A 24,857-nucleotide genomic window follows, 5' to 3' on the forward strand; every position below is an offset into this window, starting at 1 on the left:
AAATTCCGTGTCACGATTATCTTCCCGCAGCTAGTGCACCTCCTGGAAGGAAGACACAAGGACGCGGTGGAGAAGTACTACGTGGTGGACTGTCGCTACCCCTATGAGTACGCTGGGGGGCATATCAAGGTGTGTTATCTCTACCGCAAATGTGGAAACTATGACAATGATCTCGGGCCGGGAGATTTTATACAGATACATTGTTCCAGCTTGGACCAACGGAACTCTGTATATACAGAACCATAGCTGGATGATGCCCCAGGAAGCTGGAAACACGCCTGGCTTGCTGAATACAGGAGGTTGGCCGCTTGGATTCAAAGGATGCTTTGCATTTTCTGTATACATGAAAAGCATTCCCTGATTGGATGAGGCAGAGAGGCGGCGCAGTGACACGCTCTCCGCCTCATCCAATCAGCAAAAGCATTTTTTCAATGGTACCAGTACCAAGCGCCTGACCTCCTGTGTTCACAAAGCACCAGGCTGGCTGCTTAGCATGGGGCCCAAAAGCAAGTGGAGGTCACTGTAGTAGCGGTGTAGTAACAGTGTATATATACTAGCTATATACTGGACCAGGCTGGACCAAAGGAACTGTATAATATCCATTTACCACTTCCAGTCCGGACACTTTCCCCCCCCCCTTCCAGTGTGGACACTTCACCCCCTTCCAGTCCGGACACTTTCCCCACCTTCCAGTCCGGACACTTTCCCCCCCTTCCAGTCCGGACACTTCACCCCCTTCCAGTCCGGACACTTTCCCCCCTTCCAGTCCGGACACTTTCCCCCCCTTCCAGTCCGGACACTTTCCCCCCCCTTCCAGTCCGGACACTTTCACCCCCTTCCAGTCCGGACACTTTCCCCCCTTCCAGTCCGGACACTTTCCCCCCTTCCAGTCCGGACACTTTCACCCCCTTCCAGTCCGGACACTTTCCCCCCCTTCCAGTCCGGACACTTTCCCCCCTTTCTAGTCTGGAAACTTTCCCCCCCTTCCAGTCCGGACACTTTCACCCCCTTCCAGTCCGGACACTTTCCCCCCTTCCAGTCCGGACACTTTCCCCCCTTCCAGTCCGGACACTTTCACCCCCTTCCAGTCCGGACACTTTCCCCCCCTTCCAGTCCGGACACTTTCCCCCCCTTCTAGTCTGGAAACTTTCCCCCCCTTCCAGTCCGGACGCTTTCCCCCCTTTCCAGTCCGGACGCTTTCCCCCCCTTCCGGTCCGGACACTTTCCCCCCCTTCCAGTCCGGACGCTTTCACCCTTCCGGTCCGGACACTTTCCCCCCCTTCCAGTCCGGACACTTTCCCCCCCTTCCGGTCCGGACACTTTCCCCCCCTTCCAGACCGGACACTTTCACCCCCTTCCAGTCCGGACACTTTCACCCCCTTCCAGTCCGGACACTTTCACCCCCTTCCTGTCCGGACACTTCCCCCCCCCCCCCCTTTCCCTCCAGGCCAATTTTCAGCTTTCAGCTCTATCACACTTTGAATGACAATTGCGCGGTCATGCAACACTGTACCCATATGAATTTTTTAGCATTTTTTGAGACAGATAAAGTGGTATTTATTCACCACTGGGATTTTTTTTTTTTTGCTATATAAATGAAAAAGTCCAAACATTTTTAAAAAAAAGTGTTTTTCTTATAAAATTTTGCAAATAAATAATATTTCATCATAAATCTTGGCTAAAATTTTTCCGATATCTTTTTAGCAAAAAAAAAAAAAACCCAAATTAGTTTATAACCAAAAATTATAATTTTTATACATATTTTTTAACATTTTTATTTTATTTTTTTATTATTATTTATGTATTTTTTAACATACTGTCACCCTAGCAGTAGTGTCACCATGGTGACACTGTACTACTTGTGGGGGGTGATGAAGATTTTTTTTTTTTTTTTTTTTTTTAACACTGATTGCTTTTACACCCATAAAGGCTGTAAAAGCAATCATTTCTCCTTCTCTCTGGCTGCATTCTTGCAGCCATTGAGAAATACTGTGTGAGCTGTGATTGGTCACAGCTTGTCACATGGTACAAGGCTGTTGTGAATGGCCCTGTACCATGTGATCTCCTTGATCATTCACAGATTTCACACGTAGTAAGTAATGATGTCATAAGTGACATCTTGCTTTCTACTCTGCATGTGATCACTGATTGGCCAACCAGTGATCACATGATCGGGACCTCGCACAGAGGTCCCGTACGATGATCGGTGTTCCATTGTGTCTGGAGGACACAGCGGGCACAGGATCGCAGTGCTGCACGCTCCCAGGGAGCTCGCACAGTCCATAATGGCGGGCGCCGTTTATGAACATCAACCCGCCCCTGCACTGCCACCATCCGCCCGTTTATATACAGCTGCCGGACGGCAAGTGGTTAACGCAAAACCGCTTCAAAAACTCCGTGTGAAAGCAGCCTCAGGGCCGGTTCACACTCCATGCGTTTCAGTTGCTTTTTTTTTGCATCCAAAACGCACAGAAAGTCGGTGATCTGGTTGTCGGTGTCACAGTTCACATCAGCGCTTGCAGTTCCGGTGCGTTCCGGATGCAGAAACAAAAGTAGATCAGGCGGCATGTTTTCTGCACAGAACTGCACTGGAATGCGGTAAAACGCATCACAAACGCACCAAAAACGCACCGGAGCGCACATGTCCCTATTTAAATTGAAGAAAAAGAGAGGGGAAAAATTAACTGGAATGCATAAAAAAAGATTAAAAAAAAAAAACTCGTCAAAAACGCACCCGAACGCGCATGCAAACGCGCATCTGGACTGCAATTCTGTAGTGTGAACCGGCCCTAAAACGTTTCCGCAAACCAATCAATATACACTTATTGGGATTTTTTTTTTTACCAAAACCGTATCAAAATACATTTTGGCATAAATTTATTAAAAAAAAAAATGTTTTTAATTTTTTTTGGATAGGTTTTATAGCAGAAAGAACAAAATATATTTTTTTCTAAATTTTTCCATCTTTTTGTTTACATAATAAATAAAAACTTCCAGTGGTGATCAAATGTCAGCAAAAGAAAGCTCTATTTGTGGGGGTGGGGGGGAAATGATATAAATTCCATGTGGGTACAGTGTTGCATGACCGCGCAGTGCCGCAGAGGAAATAAAATGTCCTGGTATGAGGGGTGACAACCTTTCCGCAGCTAAAGAAGTTAATAAAAAAGGGAAAAAATACAATTTAAGGGGATTCTGTGACGTGTCATGTTACCAATGCGTGTTAATCTGCATACATGGAGGGAGGAATATAAATGATAGATTTCTATTGGGTACAGCGTTGCATGACCGCGCAAGTACACGGTACAGCAGAACCTACAGTTGTGGCCAAAATTATTCAACCCCCAATGCTGTAAAGGGGTTTAGGGACTATAGTGTACATTTGGAATTGTATTCAGAATCAAATCCTACAAGGACGTTGTAACTACCCAAATGCAACTAAAATGACATCAATTGTTTATGTAATACAGTAGTAAATGGTTCTTATGTGGTTTCTTCATTGCCACAATTATTCAACCCCTTAAAGACTACCACTCTGAAGAACAGAGGTTCATACAGGTGCTTTCCATCAGGTATTGAAAACACCTGTGGATGTCACCGAGCAGCAATCAAGCATAATAAGCACCAATTAGGCAGCTTTAAAATGACTGTGATACTCAGCTCCTTCTAGACATTTACTGGTGTGGTTACAAACATGGTGAAGGCAAGAGAATGGTCCAGGAAGACAAGAGAAGAGGTGATTTCTCTTCACAGGAAGGGCAATGGCTATAAGAAGATTGCAAAGATGTTAAACATACCAAGAGACACCTTAGGAAGCATCATTCGCAAATTCAAGGCAAAGGGCACTGTTGAAACGCTACCTGGTCGTGGCAGAAAGAAGATGCTGACTTCGACTGCTGTGCGCTACCTGAAGCGTAGAGTGGAGAGAAGTCCCCGTGTGACTGCTGAGGAACTGAGAAAAGATTTGTCAGATGTGGGTACAGAAGTTTCAGCCCAGACAATAAGACGCACACTGCGTAATGAAGGCCTCCGTGCCAGAACTCCCAGGCGTACCCCCTTGCTGTCTCCAAAGAATAAGAAGAGTCGACTGCAGTATGCCAAAAGCCATGTGGACAAACCACAAAAGTTGTGGGATAGTGTTCTGTGGACTGATGAAACAAAATTAGAACTGTTTGGGCCCATGGATCAACGCTATGTTTGGAGGAGGAAGAACAAGGCCTATGATGAAAAGAACACCTTGCCTACTGTGAAGCATGGTGGAGGGTCAATCATGCTTTGGGGCTGTTTTGCTTCTGCAGGTACAGGGAAGCTTCAGCGTGTGCAAGGTACCATGAATTCTCTTCAGTACCAGGAGATATTGGATGGAAACGTGATGCAGTCCGTCACACACCTGAGGCTTGGGAGACGTTGGACCTTTCAACAGGACAATGATCCCAAGCATACCTCCAAGTCCACTAGAGCATGGTTGCAGAGGAAAGGCTGGAACATTTTGGAGTGGCCATCGCAGTCACCAGACTTAAATCCGATTGAGAACCTCTGGTGGGACTTAAAGAAAGCAGTTGCAGTGCGCAAGCCTAAGAATGTGACTGAACTGGAGGCCTTTGCCCATGAAGAATGGGCGAAGATACCCGTAGATCGCTGCAAGACACTTGTGTCAAGCTATGCTTCACGTTTAAAAGCTGTTATAACTGTAAAAGGATGCTGTACTAAGTACTAAGATTGAATGTCACTTGGGGGTTGAATAAAACTGATAATGCTGTGAGCACAGAAAAGACATTTGTGGTTATTTCATTATAACTGTTATGTTATATTTGTCTGACCTACAAGTGCCTCTTTAATGTAAATGTAAGCAAGATGACTGAATGATCAAAAGCAATGTCAAACTGGCCAAAACACTCAATTTCAGTGGGGGTTGAATAATTTTGGCCACAACTGTAGCTAGGACTAGGATTAGAAAATGAGTGAGCTGGAATTATCCACAACGCAACAATGATTGATGTAGCATTTACTTCCTGGAATCCATCTGCCCTTAGCTCAGGAATGCAGACAGGAAGATGAGCTTAGTTGAAAAAAAAGCTTTCTCCCCTCCTGAAGACTCCTGGGATATATGACATTGTATGCCAAGGCCAGAAACCAGGAAGTAACTGAAGAAATGTAAAAAAAAAAAATTTAAACAAGTAAATATGATCTACTTTCCTATAAATTTACTAATGCGAGCAGCACGAGGATTGCTAATAGTCGGGGTTGACTGTTAGCATTTACTTCCTGGAAGTGCCTCCGTGCTTTATTTTGCTGAGAAATCGCTTTGAACAACCCCCCCCCCCCCCCAGCATTTCTGGCCACAGCCATCTTGAGTAAGGGCAGATGATTCATGTAGCATTTACTTCCTGGAATCCATCTGCCCTTAGCTCAGGAATACAGACAGCAGGATGACCTTATTAGAGAAAAACCCCTCCCTCCTCCCTTCCTGAAGACTCCTGGGATGTATGACATAATTTGCCAAGGCCAGAAACCAGGAAGTAACTGAAGAAATCTTCAAAAAAAAAAAATTTAAACAAGTAAATATGATCTACTTTCCTATAAATTTACTAATGCTAATAGTCAACACGGACTATTTATAATCCTTATGCTATTAGCATTTACTTCCTGGAATCCATCTGCCCTTAGTTCAGGCATGCAGACAGGAGGATGACCTTAGTTGAAAAAACCCTCCTGAAGACTCCTGGGATATATGACATAATTTGCCTAGGCCAGAAACCAGGAAGTAACTGAAGAAATCTTCAAAAAAAAAAAATTTAAACAAGTAAATATGATCTACTTTCCTATAAATTTACTAATGCGAGCAGCACGAGGATTGCTAATAGTCGACGTTGACTGTTAGCATTTACTTCCTGGAATCCATCTGCCCTTAGCTCAGGAATGCAGGCAGGAGGATGGCCTTATTAGAGAAAAAACCCTCCTCCCTTCCTGAAGATTCCTGGGATGTATGACATCATTTGCCTAGGCCAGAAACCAGGAAGTAACTGAAGAAGTGTTTAAAAAAAAAAATGAAACAAGTAAATATGATCTACTTTCCTATCTGTTTACGAATGGGAGCAGCACGAGGATTGTTAATAGTCCGTGTTGACTGTTAGCATAAGTACATTTATAGGAAAGTAGATCATATTTACTTGTTTAAAGCTTTTTTTTTTTAACATTCCTTCAGTCACTTCCTGGTTTTTGGCCTAGGCAAATAAAGTAATTTATCCCAGCAGTCTTCAGGAGGGGGTGAGGGTTTTTTTTTTTCCAGCTTATGTCACCCTCCTGTCTGCATTTCTGAGCTAAGGGCAGATGGATTCCATGAAGTAAATGCCAATAGTCAACATGGACTATTTGTAATCCTTATGCTATTAGCATTTACTTCCTGGAATCCATCTGCCCTTAGCTCAGGAATGCAGACAGGAGGATGACCTTAGCTGAAAAAAAAAACCCTTCTCCCTTCCTGAAGACTCCTGGGATATATGACATCGTTTGCCTAAGCCAGAAACCAGGAAGTAACTGAAGGAATGTTAAAAAAAAAAAAAAAAGCTTTAAACAAGTAAATATGATCTACTTTCCTATCTATTTACTAATGGGAGCAGCACGAGGATTACTAATAGTTGATGTTGACTATTAGCATTTACTTCGTGTAATCCATCTGCCCTTAGCTCAGGCATGCAGGCAGGAGGATGACCTTAGAAGAGAGTTTTGTGCATTCTAAATGCATCTGTGCCATGCAAAACCCGTATTCTGAACGATGCTGCCTCGTTCTGTGAGATACCAGCGCAAGAAAACGCTGTGTTTAACCCCTCCCCCTCCAGACGATCCCCCCCCCCCCTGCTGACCAGGCTGTTTTTTGCGATACGGCGCTGTGTTACTTTAACTGACAATTGCGCGGTCATGCAACGCTGCACCCAAATGAAATCTACGTCCTTTTTTTCCCACACACAGAGATTTCTTTTGGTTAAATTTGATAGGCTGTGCGTTCTTAATTTTTTGCGCTATATATACAAAAAAAGACCGAAAATTTTTGAAAGAAAAACAAGATTTTTAAGTTTTTGCTATTAAACGTCAATTAAAAAATTTAAAAAAAATCAAATTTCGTCAAAATGTATTCTGCTAATTGGTTTACGTGAAAGTTCTAGCGTCTACAAATGGCGGGGTAGATAATGGGCGATCAGCGACTTATTCTGGGACTGCGGCGGGGGGTGGGGGGGGGGGGGCTGACTTGGTGTCACTGACATCCCCGGTGACACCAGTACAGTGATCAGCAATAATAAAAAGGCGGCCTGGACATCGATGATATCTGGATTCCAATCCAGCGGACATCCGACCCGCAGACACTTCCCAGCACATCTTGCAGTCGATTCGCTGCGTTGTCCGTCGTTCCCCGGCTGTGACATCGAACTCTCATTGTTGATTGGTTGGTGGAATTGTTAGCGGCTCTGCTTTGTTGTCTCACGCAGGGGGCCTGGAACTTGTACAAAGAACAAGACGTGGCCGAATATTTCCTGAAGACGCCGTCAGTTCCCGAGAGTCGGGCAGTGCTGATATTTCATTGTGAATTCTCCTCGGAGAGAGCGCCGAAACTGTGCGTACCACCAAATCCCCTCCCCCCCTCACATACACAACTTCAAACAGCCATTTAAAGTGCAACTAAAGGAAAAACTGTTTTTTGGTTTTTTTGGGATGGAGTGGAGGTGGATTGGACCCCCTGTCAGGTTTTATTGATGTCTTGCCCCCCCCCCCCCCCCCCCCCGTTAGGGAGATTCACCTCTATTTGTCCTGTTTATCATTATTATTGAAAGTGAAAGAAAATCACAAAATTTTGGGTTGTCCCCAGGAAAGTAACAGTAGGGAAATCTTTCAATGGGGACACTACCCACATGGAAGGAAAATATATTTGAAATACTACATTTTTGTCCATATTCAATATTAGGAAAAAAAAAAAAATATATATTTATATATTATTGAAAGTGAGAGAAAAATCACAAAATTTTGGGTTGTCCCCAGGAAAGTAACAGAGGGGAAATCTTTCAATGGGGACACTACCCCACATGGAAGGAAAATATATTTGAAATACTACATTTTTGTCCATATTCAATATTAGGAAAAAAAAAAATATATATATATATATATATATATTATTGAAAGTGAGAGAAAAATCACAACATTTTGGGTTGTCCCCAGGAAAGTAACAGAGGGGAAATCTTTCAATGGGGACACTACCCACATGGAAGAAAAATATATTTGAAATATATTTTAAAAATATTCTTCCCAAATATATTGAGATATACTGGAAATGCTACAATTTTGTCCATATTCAATAAATAAAAAAAAATATAATATACACTATATGTTGAAATGTGTTTTTATTACAAAGCATATGAAAAATATTTGTAAAAAATACATTTTCAAATATACTGTAAGTCTTTAACTAGTTGCTGACCGCAGATAGCCGAATGACGGCTTCACTGCGGCCGGCCAGTTCTGGGTGCACGTCATATGACATCCCCCCAGAACGCGCTCTCCTGCGCGCCCCAGGGGGCGCGCACCCGGGCGATCTCCGTGATAGCTGTGTCCTACGGACACAGCTGATCACGAGATGTGGTAAAAGGCCGATCATACCGGCCTTTTACCACGTGATCAGCGGTGTCCAATGACACGCTGATCACAGGGAAAGCTGTCAGATCGTGAGGAAAGTACTGCCGGGAACCGGCAGTTGTCAGAGCAGGGATCGGCACCAATCATCAGGGCCACTGATGATCAGTGCCCTGATGATCGGTGCCCAGCAGTGACACCCACAAGTTCCGCCCACCTGTGCCCAGCAGTGCACCCACCTGTGCCACTCTGCAGGTGTGTGACCTGTGCCCAGAAGTGCCACCTACCTGTGCCCAGCAGTGCCACCCACCTGTGCCCACCCACCTGTGCCCACCAGTGCCACCCACCTGTGCCCACCAGTGCCACCCACCTGTGCCCACCCACCAGTGCTGCCCACTAGTGCCACCCACCAGTGCAGCCCAGCAGTGCTGCCAGTCAGTGCCACCAGTCAGTGCCCAGCGGTTGTGCCAGTTAGTGCCGCCAGTCAGTGCCCAGCAGTGATGCCAGTCAGTGCCATCTATCAGTACCCATCATCAGTGTCACCTATCAGTGCCGCCTATCAGTGCTGCATATTAGTGCCGCCTATCCGTGCCACCTCATTAGTACTGCCTATCAGTGCCCTTTAGTGCTGCCTATCAGTGCCCATCAGTGCCGCCTATCAGTGCCCATCAGTGCTGCCTCATCAACGCACATCAGTGAAGGAGAAAAAATACCTGTTTGAAAAATTTTATAATAGAAACAAAGAAACTTTTTTTTTTTTTCAAATTTTTTGCACATTTTTAATTTATAGCGCAAAAAGTAAAGCGCCCAGTGGCGATTAAATACCACCAAAAGAAAGCTCTATTTGTGAGAAAAAAATGATCAAAATTTCATATGGGTACAATGTTGCATGACCGCGCAATTGTCAAAGTGCGGCAGCGCTGAAAGCTGAAAATTGGCTTGGTAAGGAAGGGGGTATAAGTGCCTGGTAGGCAAGTGGTTAAAAACATACAAATCTACATTTTTGGAATGCATTCACAAATATATTTGAAATACTAAATTTTTGTCCATATTCAATATATTAAAATATATATATATATATTATTGAAAGTGAGAGAAAAATCACAAAATTTTGGGTTGTCCCCAGGAAAGTAACAGAGGGGTAATCTTTCAATGGGGACACTACTCACATGGAAGAAAAATATATTTGAAATACTACAATTTTGTCCATATTCAATATATTGGGAAAAAAAAATATATATATATCTATACACACTGTATGTTGAAATGTGTTTTTATTACAAAACATACAAAAATATTTGTAAAAATACATTTTCAAATATACTGTATGTCTTTAAAAAGAATACAAATCTACATTGTTGGAATGCATTCACAAATATATTTCAAATACTACATTTTTGTCCACATTCAATACATTAAAATATATATATATATATTATTGAAAGTGAGAGAAAAATCACAAAATTTTGGGTTGTCCCCAGGAATGTAACAGAGGGGTAATCTTTCTTACTCACATGGAAGAAAAATATATTTGAATTATATTTTAAAAATACTCTTCCCAAATATATTGACATATACTGGAAATGCTACAATTTTGTCCATATTCAATAAATTAAAAAAAAAATATATATATATATATATATATTATACACTATATGTTGAAATGCGTTTTTATTAGAGAATTCGTGGAAAAAGTCGCTTACGATTGACGGTCCATGCAATCGCCAAGGGTCGGATACCACTGAATGTGTGTATATATATATATTGTGACAGTATGAACGGCGAGGTGATAGAGGGACGCTATGGGGTTTATTTACTAAACCTGGAGAGTACAAAGTCAGGCTCACTTCTGCATAGAAACCAATCAGCTTCTAACCTCAGCTTGTTCAGTGAAGCTTTGGCAATGAAACCTGGAAGCTGATTGGTTTCTATGCAGAAGTGAGCCTGACTTTGTACTCTCCAGGTTTAGTAAATAAACCCCTATGTGTCACCTCGCATACGCTCATACCTGACAGTTTCGGTGGAGTCCACTCCGGGTTTTCGGGGCCACAGTTGAGGAGGCGGGTCCGGACCAGAGTTTGGGCTCCACTGATGACCACCAACAGGTGATACAAAAAGGGCAGGGCTGGAGCAAGGAGTTGCTCCTGGCCTGGGACTCAGAGAGGTACCGTATTTTTCGCCGTATAAGACGCACCTAGGTTTTAGAGGCAGAAAACAGGGGAAAAAAAATTCTGAAATAATGGACTGCAGACACAGTACAGGAGATGACCAGAGACTGCAGACACGGTACAGGAGATGACCAGAGACTGCGGACACAGTACAGGAGATGACCAGAGACTGCAGACACGGTACAGGAGATGACCAGAGACTGCGGACACAGTACAGGAGATGACCAGAGACTGCAGACACAGTACAGGAGATGACAAGAGACTGCGGACACAGTACAGGAGATGACCAGAGACTGCGGACACAGTACAGGAGATGACCAGAGACTGCAGACATAGTACAGGAGATGACCAGAGACTGCGGACACAGTACAGGAGATGACCAGAGACTGCAGACACGGTACAGGAGATGACCAGAGACTGCGGACACGGTACAGGAGATGACCGGAGACTGCGGACACAGTACAGGGGATGACCAGAGACTGCGGACACAGTACAGGGGATGACCAGAGACTGCGGACACAGTACAGGAGATGAGCAGAGACTGCGGACACAGTACAGGGGATGACCAGAGACTGCGGACACAGTACAGGAGATGAGCAGAGACTGCGGACACAGTACAGGAGATGAGCAGAGACTGCGGACACAGTACAGGAGATGAGCAGAGACTGCGGACACAGTACAGGAGATGAGCAGAGACTGCGGACACAGTACAGGAGATGAGCAGAGACTGCGGACACAGTACAGGAGATGAGCAGAGACTGCGGACACAGTACAGGAGATGAGCAGAGACTGCGGACACAGTACAGGAGATGAGCAGAGACTGCGGACACAGTACAGGAGATGAGCAGAGACTGCGGACACAGTACAGGGATGACCAGAGACTGCGGACACAGTAGAGGGATGACCAGAGACTGCGGACACAGTAGAGGGATGACCAGAGACTGCGGACAGCACAGGGATGACCAGAAACTGCGGACATAGTACAGGAGATGACCAGAGACTGCGGACAGCACAGGGATGACCAGAGACTGCGGACAGCACAGGGATGACCAGAGACTGCGGACAGCACAGATGACTGCTGACCTTTGGGGAGGTGGGGAGCGGGTACCTGAATCTGACAGGTACCCGATCTTACCTGTTCCTCTATCCAGCGGCGCGCTGTCTTCCCGGCTTCTGTAATGGCGCTCGGCATGACAGCCGGGTGCCCAGTGCGCATGAGCGAGAAGCACTTGCGCTTTGTGATTGGTCCGGCGGCTTCTGGGACCTGTCATGTGTCCCAGGTACCGCCTTACCATTCACAAAGCGCACCGCTTCTCGCGCATGCGCACTGGGCACCCGGCTGTCATGCCGAGCGCCATTACAGAAGCCGGGAAGACAGCGCGCGGCTGGATAGAGGAACAGGTAAGATCCCGCTGCAGAGCTGAGCGGCCGGCCCGGTATTCTGACACGGCGGCGGTGGAAATACCGGACCGGCCGCTCCATATTCGCCTTATAAGACGCACTGACATTTCCCCCCCAGTTTTGGGGAAGAAAAAGTGCGTCTTATATGGCGAAAAATACGGTATTCTGAGAGAGCTGTGTGTGTACTATACCTACAAGAAAAGGTTTGCTTTTGTTTTGGTGACGGAGAAGCCCTTCACCTCTGAGAGAGGAACGTCTCCTGTTTAGTTAGTGCCTGGATGGCGAGCGTTTATTTTGATGTTTTGTTTGTTTTGATATTTTTGCAAACCTTTTAAACAAAACTGACAACCAGTCAGATTTTGCCGAAAGCCTGCTGTGCGCTCTACCTTTGTCCCAGGGAAGGAGATCCCCCACCTGAGCTAACCCCACAATATATATATATATACACACTGTATGTTGAAATGTGTTTTTATTACAAAATATATGAAAAATATTTGTAAAAATACACTTTCAAATATACTGTATGTCTTTAAAAAGAATACAAATCTACATTGTTGGAATGCATTCACAAATATATTTAAAATACTACATTTTTGTCCACATTCAATACATTAAAATATATATATATATTATTGAAAGTGAGAGAAAAATCACAAAATTTTGGGTTGTCCCCAGGAAAGTAACAGAGGGGAAGTACCCACATGGAAGAAAAATATATTTGAAATATAGTTCAAAAATATTCATCCCAAATATATTGACATATATTTGCTCTATCCAAAAAGAAAACAAAAGTTTTCCCCATAGTTCCATTTTAACTATTGAGCATTAATGTTCACCTTTTGACAATAATAATAAATGCACATTTTTTGCAGGTATATTTTTTTTGTTTCTGGAGCCTCTAAAGTAGGAGTCTCCAAACTATCTAAACAGAGGGCAGGTTTTCTGTCCTTCTGGGAAGGGGGTTGGACTGTGGGCAGTGGGAGCAGAATATATCCTGGTGTCAGAGGGAGTAAACATTACCCCATCTTCAGTGGGTGGAATCGTTTGCTATCATTGGTGTCAGTGGGAGGAATAGTGCCCCATGATTGGTGTCAGTGGGAGGAATAGTGCCCCGTCATTGGTGTCAGTGGGAGGAATGGTGCCCCATCATTGGTGTCAGTGGGAGGAATAGTGCCCCATCATTGGTATCAGTGGGAGGAATAGTGTCCCATCATTGGTGTCAGTGGGAGGAATAGTGCCCCATCATTGGTGTCAGTGGGAGGAATAGTGCCCCATCATTGGTATCAGTGGGAGGAATAGTGCCCCATCATTGGTGTCAGTGGGAGGAATAGTGCCCCATCATTGGTGTCAGTGGGAGGAATAGTGCCCCATCATTGGTGTCAGTGGGAGGAATAGTGCCCCATCATTGGTGTCAGTGGGAGGAATAGTGCCCCATCATTGGTGTCAGTGGGAGGAATAGTGTCCCATCATTGGTGTCAGTGGGAGGAATAGTGCCCCATCATTGGTGTCAGTGGGAGGAATAGTGCCCCATCATTGGTGTCAGTGGGAGGAATAGTGCCCCATCATTGGTGTCAGTGGGAGGAATAGTGCCCCATCATTGGTGTCAGTGGGAGGAATAGTGCCCCATCATTGGTGTCAGTGGGAGGAATAGTGCCCCATCATTGGTATTATTGGGAGGAATAGTGCCCCATCATTGGTGTCAGTGGGAGGAATAGTGCCCCATCATTGGTGTCAGTGGGGGGGAATAGTGTCTCATCATTGGTGTCAGTGGGAGGAATAGTGCCCCATCATTGGTGTCAGTGGGAGGAATAGTGCCCCATCATTGGTGTCAGTGGGAGGAATAGTGTCCCATCATTGGTATCAGTGGGAGGAATAGTGCCCCATCATTGGTGTCAGCAGGAGGAATAGTGCCACAAGGGCCGAATAAAGGCAAGTAAAGGGCCACATCTGGCCCCTGGGGCCACAGTTTGAAGAACACTGCTCTAAAGCATTGCCCCAGCGATCCGCAGATTTCTAGTGTCATGCACGTCTCCTGCAGACCTGTCAATACATCTGCTTACCTGTGTGGGATGTAAGAGCAATCAGATCTACTGACAGGAAGAACCAATGAACTATCACGGCATTCCACATCTCCGCGGTACTTCATTGAGAATTACAAGCCGACAGCCGCAAACGCTGCTGGGACTTGTAGTTCATTCACTGACAGAACGCCATGAATGAATGACACAGCTGGGTGGGCGGAGCCCTGCAAGGCAGTTTTTTAAAAATTGTGACAGCTAGAAGGAAGGGGAAGATCCCCCACTATCTGTGACAATGGGGAGCGGGGAGGAGCTGGGGGCCGGTCCGTTCACAACATGTTACATGTCACACCCAGAGTATGAGAGTAACATGTAACATGTTATGAAAGGTGAACTCATCCATTAAAGGCCAGCCGTGTAGTTTGTAGTTTGATCCTTTTCTGCAGTTCTTTTTGCGGTGCGTTTTTGCGTGTGTTTTTGATGCGTTTTGCGGGGGGGGGGGGGGGTCCAATTTGTTGCTGGGAAGATGAAAAAACGCATAAAAAACGCACTACATGGTTTCCTGCAGCGTTTCTATTGGAGTCTATAGAACAAAAAAAAAACGCAACTTTTTGAATTTAAAAAGTTCCCGACCCGTTCCAAAAACGGTGAAAACGCGCAGACAGGAACCCACCCCATAGAAAAAAGATAAATGGATCGCAAAACGCATAAACCTAGACGAAGGGTTAACTGTACTTACATTTGTCTGAAGTGTGTCTTAGCGCACAGTCGTGGTACCGCCAGGCAGGAGACATGGGCTCATATGAAGTTGGTCATCACCGAGGCACCCAGCGAGATGTGATGGGCTGGAACTCTCGTGGTTCTTGTCTTCTTTCCTACAAACTGGTCCTCGGGAGGACCCCACCAAGGGGTCCCTGCATGGCTACGGGGCAGAAAAGGTTCACACAGGAGAGTGGTCAGGTCCAGGCAGGAGACATGGGCTCATATGAAGTTGATCATCACTGAGGCACCCAGCGAGAGGCAATGGGCTGGAGACCATCGTGGTTCCTGTCTTCTTTGCTGCAAACCGGCCCTCGGGAGGACCCCACCAAGGGGTCCCTGCACAGCTACGGTACAGAGACAGTTCACACAGGAGAGTGGTCAGGTCCAGGCAGGAGACATGGGCTCATATGAAGTTGATCATCACTGAAGCACCCAGCGAGAGGCAATGGGCTGGAGACCCTCGTGGTTCCTGTCTTCTTTGCTGCAAACCGGCCCTCGGGATGACCCCACCAAGGGGCCCCTGCATGTCTACGGGGCAGAAAAGGTTCACACAGGAGAGTGGCCAGGTCCAGGCAGGAGACATGGGCTCATATGAAGTTGGTCCTCACCGAAGAACCCAGCGAGAGGCGATGAGCTGAAATCAGTCACTGCAATGGCTGCTGGGCCCACCGAGCTAACGGTTTCCCAAGACAGTTACATTCAAGGCGTGCAGATTGATAACGGTCACATGACTGGCCTGGATCTCATCCCAACTGTCAAACCATCCAGCGGCCGGTGTCATAACTGACCACATGACCAGCACCATGGAAACCGGAGGCCAATGCAGGCCATACACGAGTCAAATTCCGAACAAATTTTCTTTAGCAAATCCTAAATCTTGTGCGTTTTGTAATCCGATCGTGCCGCCATTGATTTCAGAAGTCGACCAACCAAGCCTTATGATGCTGCAGAAAAGAATTTTCATGGCCATGAATTTTCTTTTTTTTTTCAGGTCGCAGCTCATTCCTTTCTCAATGACATTTCTCCCATCATTGGTTAGAAATTCGTTCATTCTTCAGTTTCCAACATGGCAAAAATGGCGGATTACCAATTATAATAAATGGCCTCTACCTGTTACTAAACCCCGGACCCCGCATTCACTATCCGCTCTCCCCGGACCCCGCATTCACTATATCCGCTCTCCCCGGACCCCGCATTCACTATCTGCTCTCCCCGGACCCCGCATTCACTATATCCGCTCTCCCCGGACCCCGCATTCACTATCTGCTCTCCCCGGACCCCGCATTCACTATATCCGCTCTCCCCGGACCCCGCATTCACTATATCCGCTCTCCCCGGACCCCGCATTCACTATCCGCTCTCCCCGGACCCTGCATTCACTATATCCGCTCTCCCCGGACCCCGCATTCACTATATCCGCTCTCCCCGGACCCCGCATTCACTATATCCGCTCTCCCCGGACCCCGCATTCACTATCCGCTCTCCCCGGACCCCGCATTCACTATCCGCTCTCCCCGGACCCCGCATTCACTATCCACTCTCCCCGGACCCCGCATTCACTATATCCTCTCTCCCCGGACCCCGCATTCACTATATCCGCTCTCCCCGGACCCCGCATTCACTATATCCGCTCTCCCCGGACCCCGCATTCACTATATCCGCTCTCCCCGGACCCCGCATTCACTATATCCGCTCTCCCCGGACCCCGCATTCACTATATCCGCTCTCCCCGGACCCCGCATTCACTATATCCGATCTTCCCGGACCCCGCATTCACTATATCCGCTCTCCCCGGACCCCTCATTCACTATATCCGCTCTCCCCGGACCCCGCATTCACTATATCCGATCTCCCCGGACCCCGCATTCACTATATCCGATCTCCCCGGACCCCGCATTCACTATATCCGCTCTCAGCGGACCCCGCATTCACTATATCCGCTCTCCCCGGACCCCGCATTCACTATATCCGCTCTCCCCGGACCCCGCATTCACTATATCCGCTCTCCCCGGACCCCGCATTCACTATCCGCTCTCCCCGGACCCTGCATTCACTATATCCGCTCTCCCCGGACCCCGCATTCACTATATCCGCTCTCCCCGGACCCCGCATTCACTATATCCGCTCTCCCCGGACCCCGCATTCACTATCCGCTCTCCCCGGACCCCGCATTCACTATCCGCTCTCCCCGGACCCCGCATTCACTATCCACTCTCCCCGGACCCCGCATTCACTATATCCTCTCTCCCCGGACCCCGCATTCACTATATCCGCTCTCCCCGGACCCCGCATTCACTATATCCGCTCTCCCCGGACCCCGCATTCACTATATCCGCTCTCCCCGGACCCCGCATTCACTATATCCGCTCTCCCCGGACCCCGCATTCACTATATCCGCTCTCCCCGGACCCCGCATTCACTATATCCGATCTTCCCGGACCCCGCATTCACTATATCCGCTCTCCCCGGACCCCTCATTCACTATATCCGCTCTCCCCGGACCCCGCATTCACTATATCCGATCTCCCCGGACCCCGCATTCACTATATCCGATCTCCCCGGACCCCGCATTCACTATATCCGCTCTCAGCGGACCCCGCATTCACTATATCCGCTCTCCCCGGACCCCGCATTCACTATATCCGCTCTCCCCGGACCCCGCATTCACTATATCCGCTCTCCCCGGACCCCGCATTCACTATATCCGCTCTCTCCGGACCCCGCATTCACTATATCCGCTCTCCCCGGACCCCGCATTCACTATATCCGCTCTCCCCGGACCCCGCATTCACTATATCCGCTCTCCCCGGACCCCGCATTCACTATATCCGCTCTCCCCGGACCCCGCATTCACTATATCCGCTCTCCGACAGTACACACAACATGGAAATGCAATTATTTTAGTATATATAAACTGCTAAATCCCTTTTCTCACCAGCAGTATATAGAAGTCTTATATCAGGATCCAGCACTAATTAATCTTGTAGGAGGAGTTTTCATTCTCCTCTGACTGTCCTATGAGGCTGCATAGGGGTCCTGACCCTCTAGCTGGTCAGTGCTAATTGGCTCTGTGCTGATCACATGCACCCTCCCAAAAAAAACAAAAAACTCTCTAGCAATACACACCAAACTGAGCATATGCAGAGTGTCTCCTAGGGCTCTGTACTTTCAGCAGATAGATTGGGGACAGTAGAAGGGGAGGATCAGAGAAGACAGGATCCAACAGCCTTTTCCCCACAATATGGAGAATTAACCCCTTAGGTCCCACAGTGAGTATAACCAGCACGCTTTCCTGCATCTACAGACTGATTGTACTGTTGGGGGTTTAATGTAAAGCTGGTCACACATTATACAATTTTCCTTTAGATTTACCTTCAAGGTCTTTTCAAATCCCGGACGGGATCGGCGTGATTCGAAACTGCGTTGTCAAAGTGTGAAAACGCGCGATCACGAACGGCACCTGAAAATCGCAGGGCGTTTTTCCCGCGATCATTGCGTGTTTTTCCAGCCGCAATCGTGCAAACGAAATGGCGGGACGCGCGACGCCCAAAAAGAGCCTCCAGCTGCAGCTGCTGATCGACAAAAAGCTTTCCAGCAAACCCGTTTTGGCGGCAGTCGGTGTGACAACCGGCCATAGACAGGTCAAAGTTCACCAGCCGGGCACAGATGGATCGAATTTCAGCCGATTCAGCAGGATCTGAATGAGAATTGATCCATCTATGGGCAGGCTGGTTGTACCCATCTGTTAATCGACTTACGTACAACCGGCCCATTGAGAGTTTTTACATGCGATTTCTGCCACCAGTTATAGCCGCCAGCAGTGATCATGGCGTTCTGCCGGGTGGGAGGGCTCCCCTGCGCTTCGGGAGGGATTCCCCACAATCCCCACTGGCTGTGTTGGTGAAGGAATCGAGCGATTTTTCTTTCCTTTCACTCATGGAAGGAAAGAAAATCGCATATTCTATGGGCTGCTTTATTGGCGACCGTGATCTCCGGACAGAATGGGGGTCATTTACTAAAACAGGAGAGCGCAGAATCTGGTGCACAGCAACCAATCAGCCTCCGGGTTTTATCGCCAAAGCTTCATAGAAGAAGCTGACGCTAGAAGCTGATTGGCTGCCATGTACAGCCGCACCAGATCCTGGGGGCTCCAGTTTTAGTACATCCCCCCCCCCCATTAGTTAACCACTTCCTGCCTGGCCCATGTATATAAACGGCCAGACGGTGGCAGTGCAAGAGCGGGGTGCCGTTCATAAACAGTGCCCGCCATTTTGGATTGTGCGCGCTCCCTGGGCACGCATGGCACCGCGAAACGGTGCCCACTGTGTTCGGAGGACACAGCGGAAAACTGATCGGTGTACGGGACCTCTGTGTGAGGTCCCGATCATGTGATCACTGATTAGCCAATCATTGATCACATGAATAGGTGTAAGCAAGATGTCACTTCTGACATCATTGCTTACTACTAGTGAAATCTGTGAATGATCACAGAGATCACATGGTACAGGGCTATTCACAACAGCCTTGTACCATGTGACAAGCCGTGACCAATCACAGCTCACACAGTATTTCTCAGTGGCTGCAAGAATGCAGCCAGAGAGAAGGAGAAATGATTCCTCTTACAGCCTTTATGGGTGTAAAAGCAATCAGTGTAAAAAAAATAAATAATAATCACCCCCCACAAGTAGTACAGTGTCACCATGGTGACAGTGTACTGCTAGGGTGACAGTATGTAAAAAAAATAATAATAAATAATAATATAAAAAAATAAAATAAAAATGTAAAAAAAAAATGTTTTTGAAAAATTATAATTTTTGGTTCTAAACTAATTTGGGTTATTTTTTTTTTACTAAAAAGATAACGGAATACATTTTTGGCCAATTTGTCCGGACTGGAAAGGGGGGGAAAGTGTCCGGACTGGAAAGGGGGGGAAAGTGTCCGGACTGGAAAGGGGGGGAAAGTGTCCGGACTGGAAAGGGGGGGAAAGTGTCCGGACTGGAAAGGGGGGGAAAGTGTCCGGACTGGAAAGGGGGGGAAAGTGTCCGGACTGGAAAGGGGGGGAAAGTGTCCGGACTGGAAAGGGGGGGAAAGTGTCCGGACTGGAAAGGGGGGGAAAGTGTCCGGACTGGAAAGGGGGGAAAGTGTCCGGACTGGAAGGGGGGGAAAGCGTCCGGACTGGAAGGGGGGAAAAGCGTCCGGACTGGAAGGGGGGAAAAGCGTCCGGACTGGAAGGGGGGAAAAGCGTCCGGACTGGAAGGGGGGGAAAGCGTCCGGACTGGAAGGGGGGGAAAGCGTCCGGACTGGAAGGGGGGAAAGTGTCCGTACTGGAAGGGGGGAAAGTGTCCGTACTGGAAGGGGGGGAAAGTCAAACATTATACAGTCACCATGGCAGATGGTCATAGATACATTGGGTTTTTTTTTTTCCGATCAGCCAGAGGTCTGATTGAAAAAAAAAAAAAAAGGCTCCTCCCATCCACACAATCATGGTGGACGAAGGAATCCTCCCCGCTGTGCTATCCTATCCTGACAGCAGGACGCCCCCCACCCACTCTCCAAATATATTGATCAGGAGCTGCAGCCGATTAGGTGCAGCTGCTGATCGCCAAAAGTTTCCCAACAGAAAAGTTCTACAGAAGTTGAATGGGAACGGCCATAGACGGATCGAACTTCTGCTGCTGAGCGATCCAAAATTCGATGCATCGATGGGCAGATGAATGCATTTACTACGGCTATCCATCCCCTGTAAAGTTCTGTTTTTCTGTTCTCCTTCAAGGTGCCGTACTTTAAGGAATCTGGACAGGAAGGAGAACGTGTACCCACATTTATATTACCCGGAACTCTACCTACTGAAGGGAGGTTACAAGGAGTTCTATGAAAACTTTCAGGTATGTGTTCCTGTAAGGCTCTGTTCACACTGCCGCAACTTGTGACACTTAAAGTCGCATGACATGTGACATCCCCTGTCAGTCCACGAGAGCCGTCTTAACCACCTCCCACCCGGCCCATGTACATAAACAGCCGGACGGGGGCAGTGCAGGAGCGGGATGCCGTTCATAAAAGGCGCCTGCACCGCGATCCGGTGACCACTGTGTCTGTGCGAGGTCCTGATCATGTGATCACTGATTGGCCATTCAGTGATCACATGAAGAGTAGTAAGGAAGATGTCACTTCCTGACATCATTGCTTACTACTTGTGAAATCTGTGAATGATCACATGGTACAGGGCTATTCACAACAGCCTTGTACCATGTGACAAGCTGCGACCAATCAAAGCTCTCACAGTATTTCTCAATGGCTTCAGGAATGTACACAGAGCCACACAAGCAGTGTGCTGGAGCTGACAGGGGAGAGATCTTTATTGTTTACATACAGGTCTCTCCCCCGTCAGAGATACTCGGTGATCACCGGGTGCCGGCAAGTAATCACTGGCTGCGACCCAGTGATTTACAGCCGAGGCCGCAAATGGTGGTGCGGGAAGGGCCCCGCCCAGGACTGCTAAATCACGTGTGCGTGTGTATATACATATATATAGATATATGCGGCACAGTGGCTTAGTGGTTAGCACTTGTGCCTTGCAGTAATTGGGTCATGGGTTCAATTCCCAACCATGGTGCCTCCTGCATGGAGTTTGCATGTTCTCCCTGTGTTCGCGTGGGTTTCCTCCGGGTACTCCAGTTTCCTCCCACACTCCAAAGACATGCTGGTAGGTGAATTGGCTCCTGTCTAAATTGTCCTAGTTTCATCCCTGGCCATGTGGGATCTCCTCCATGTTAGGGGTTGGGGAAAGACCTGGCAACCTACCCTGTAAAATAACTGCTAAGAGAATTCATGGAAAAAGTCGCTTACGAGTGACAGTCCATCCAATCGCCAAGGGTCCGATACGACTGAATGGATATATATATATCATCCTCATACACATCCATATATATATGGATGTGTATGAGATTTTGCGCACCCGTGCCGCCCTGTAGCAGTATTTCTGCTATAAAGCGGCACAGAAATGGTTAATGGAAGTCGCCTCCAAGTCGATCTTTATCTACCGTATTTTCTGGCGTATAAGACGACCCCTCTTCCAACGCACACCAAATAAAAATTAAAAAACATCAGATTTGATTTCAATATGATGGGGCACTATTCCTCCCACTGACACCAATGATGGGGCACTATTCCTCCCACTGATACCAATGATGGGGCACTATTCCTCCCACTGACACCAATGATGGGGCACTATTCCCCCCACTGACACCAATGATGGGGCACTATTCCTCCCACTGACACCAATGATGGGGCACTATTCCTCCCACTGACACCAATGATGAGGCACTATTCCTCCCACTGACACCAATGATGGGTCACTATTCCTCCCACTGACACCAATGATGAGGCACTATTCCTCCCACTGACACCAATGATGGGGCACTATTCCTCCCACTGATACTAATGATGGGGCACTATTCCTCCCACTGACACCAATGATGGGGCACTATTCCTCCCACTGATACTAATGATGGGTCACTATTCCTCCCACTGATACCAACAATGGGGCACTATTCCTCCCACTGACACCAATGATGAGGCACTATTCCTCCCACTGACACCAATGATGAGGCACTATTCCTCCCACTGACACCAATGATGGGGCACTATTCCTCCCACTGACACCAACGATGGGGCACTATTCCTCCCACTGACACCAATGATGGGGCACTATTCCTCCCACTGACACCAATGATGGGGCACTATTCCCCCCACTGATACCAATGATGGGGCACTATTCCTCCCACTGAGGGAAGGCTTATTGATGGAGGTGAGGAGGGAAGGCTCATTGATGGAGGTGAGGAGGGAAGGCACATTGATGGAGGTGGGGAGGGAAGGCACATTGATGGAGGTGGGGAGGGAAGGCTCATTGATGGAGGTGGGGAGGGAAGGCTCATTGATGGGAGGTGGGGAGGGAAGGCTCATTGATGGGAGGTGGGGAGGGAAGGCAAGGCTCATTGATGGGAGGTGGGGAGGGAAGGCTCATTGATGGGAGGTGGGGAGGCTCACTGATGGGAGGTGGGAAGGCTCACTGATGGTGGTAGAGAGGGAAGGCTCATTGGTGGAGGTGGGAAGGGAAGGCTCATTGATGGAGATGAGGAGGGAAGGCTCATTGATGGAGGTGAGCAGGAAAGGCTCATTGATGGAGGTGGGGAGGGAAGGCCCACTGAGGAGGGGGCCAGGGAACGCATATTGATGGAGGTTGGGAAGGAAGGTTCATTGATGGAGGTTGGGAGGGAAGGCTCATTGATGGAGGTAGGGAGGGAAGTATCATTGATGGAGGTGGGGAGGGAAGGCTCATTGATGGAGGTAGGAAGGCTCATTGATGGAAGTGGGGGAGGGAGGGCTCATTGATGGAGGTGGGGAGAGAAGGTTCATTGGTGGAGGTGGGAAGGGAAGGCTGACTGATAGAGGTGGGGAGGGAAGGCTGACTGATAGAGGTGGGGAGGGAAGGCTGATTGATGGAGGTGGGGAGGGAAGGCTGATTGATGGAGATGGGGAGGGAAGGCTGATTGATGGAGGTGGGGAGGGAAGGCTGATTGATGGAGGTGGGGAGGAAAGGCTGGCCTATGTAGTTTGATCCAATAGAAAAGCTACTGGATCTCCCATTGCTGAAGAAGTTCATTCTAATAGAAAGGTGTCAGAACACACAGAACACCGCAGTTTGTTGTGTATGGGGGCTGTGTAGCTGCAGACCGGTCAGGGTGTCCATGCTGACTCGTGTCCACAGCCAAAAGTGCCTACAATGGGCACATGAGCCTCAGAACTCAGCCAGGGAGCAATGGAAGAAGGTGACCTGGTTTGATCAATTCAAGAATGTCTGAGGAACACAACAATGGGTTTTAGGTGTGGACTTGGTCACCAGATTCTCTAGATATCAATCCAATCGAGCATCTGTGGGATGTGTTGGAAAAACAAGTCTGATCCATGGAGACCCCAGAAACCTACAGAATGTAAAGGATCTGCTCCTGACAGCTTGATCCCAGATACCACAGAGTACCTTCAGAGGTCTAGTGGAGTCCATGCCTGGACAGGTTATGGTGGGTGGTCATAATCTTATGGCTGATCAGTGTGTGCTAACCTTGAATTTCTCGGTCTGTGATAAGTTTACTTTGACCATCTTCTTCTCTCGCTTTTATATTCATTTGATTTTTTTCAGGATCTTTGTGAGCCCCAGGGTTATGTGAGCATGCTTCACGGTGACTTCACCGATCAGCTGAGGAAATACCATAAAAAGAAGAAGCCCCCCTCAGGACAAAGGGTGCGCAAGGAGCTCTTCAAACCCCCCAACTCCAACAAAGGCTTCAGTCCTGTAACCACACAAAGTTTATTAAAACTCTGAATCAACAAACACCAATAAAAAACATCTGTCCATAAAACAGCACCCAGCTTACAAAAACACCAGAGGAAAATTATACGTAACCCCCATTCCAGAAAAAACAAAAAACTTTACAGTGAAAATCCAGAAAACTTGTTGCATCCCAAGTTAAGAAGATAAGAAGAGAAAAGTAGTCTACACCACTGAAGGAGGAAGAAGACTCCGCCGTCGGAGGAAGAAGACTCCGCCGTCGGAGGAAGAAGACTCCGCCGTCGGAGGAAGAAGACTCCGCCGTCGGAGGAAGAAGACTCCGCCGTCGGAGGAAGAAGACTCCGCCGTCGGAGGAAGAAGTGTCCGCCGTCGGAGAAAGAAGACTCCGCCGTCGGAGAAAGAAGCGTCCGCCGTCGGAGGAAGAAGCGTCCGCCGTCGGAGGAAGAAGCGTCCGCCGTCGGAGGAAGAAGCGTCCGCCGTCGGAGGAAGAAGCGTCCGCCGTCGGAGGAAGAATTGTCCCCCGATGTGAGGAAGAATTGTCCCCCG

General features: G+C 47.8%; 1 protein-coding gene across 1 annotated transcript; it reads left to right on the forward strand.

The window, feature by feature from the left end:
* Nucleotides 1-3: 3 nt before the first annotated feature.
* On the forward strand, nucleotides 4-24,515 carry LOC149428408 (M-phase inducer phosphatase 1-B-like; the record flags this gene model as incomplete). Its single annotated transcript, XM_089667446.1, has 4 exons — nucleotides 4-129; nucleotides 7,482-7,606; nucleotides 20,739-20,850; nucleotides 24,162-24,515. Coding segments are annotated over 4 exons (546 nt in total), but the record flags the coding sequence as incomplete, so codon positions are not given.
* Nucleotides 24,516-24,857: the final 342 nt, after the last annotated feature.

Source organism: Staurois parvus, unplaced genomic scaffold (assembly GCF_062004578.1).
Source record: "Staurois parvus isolate SC_StPar_1 unplaced genomic scaffold, SC_StPar_1.0 ptg003258l, whole genome shotgun sequence".
Classification (NCBI taxonomy): Eukaryota; Metazoa; Chordata; class Amphibia; order Anura; family Ranidae; genus Staurois; species Staurois parvus.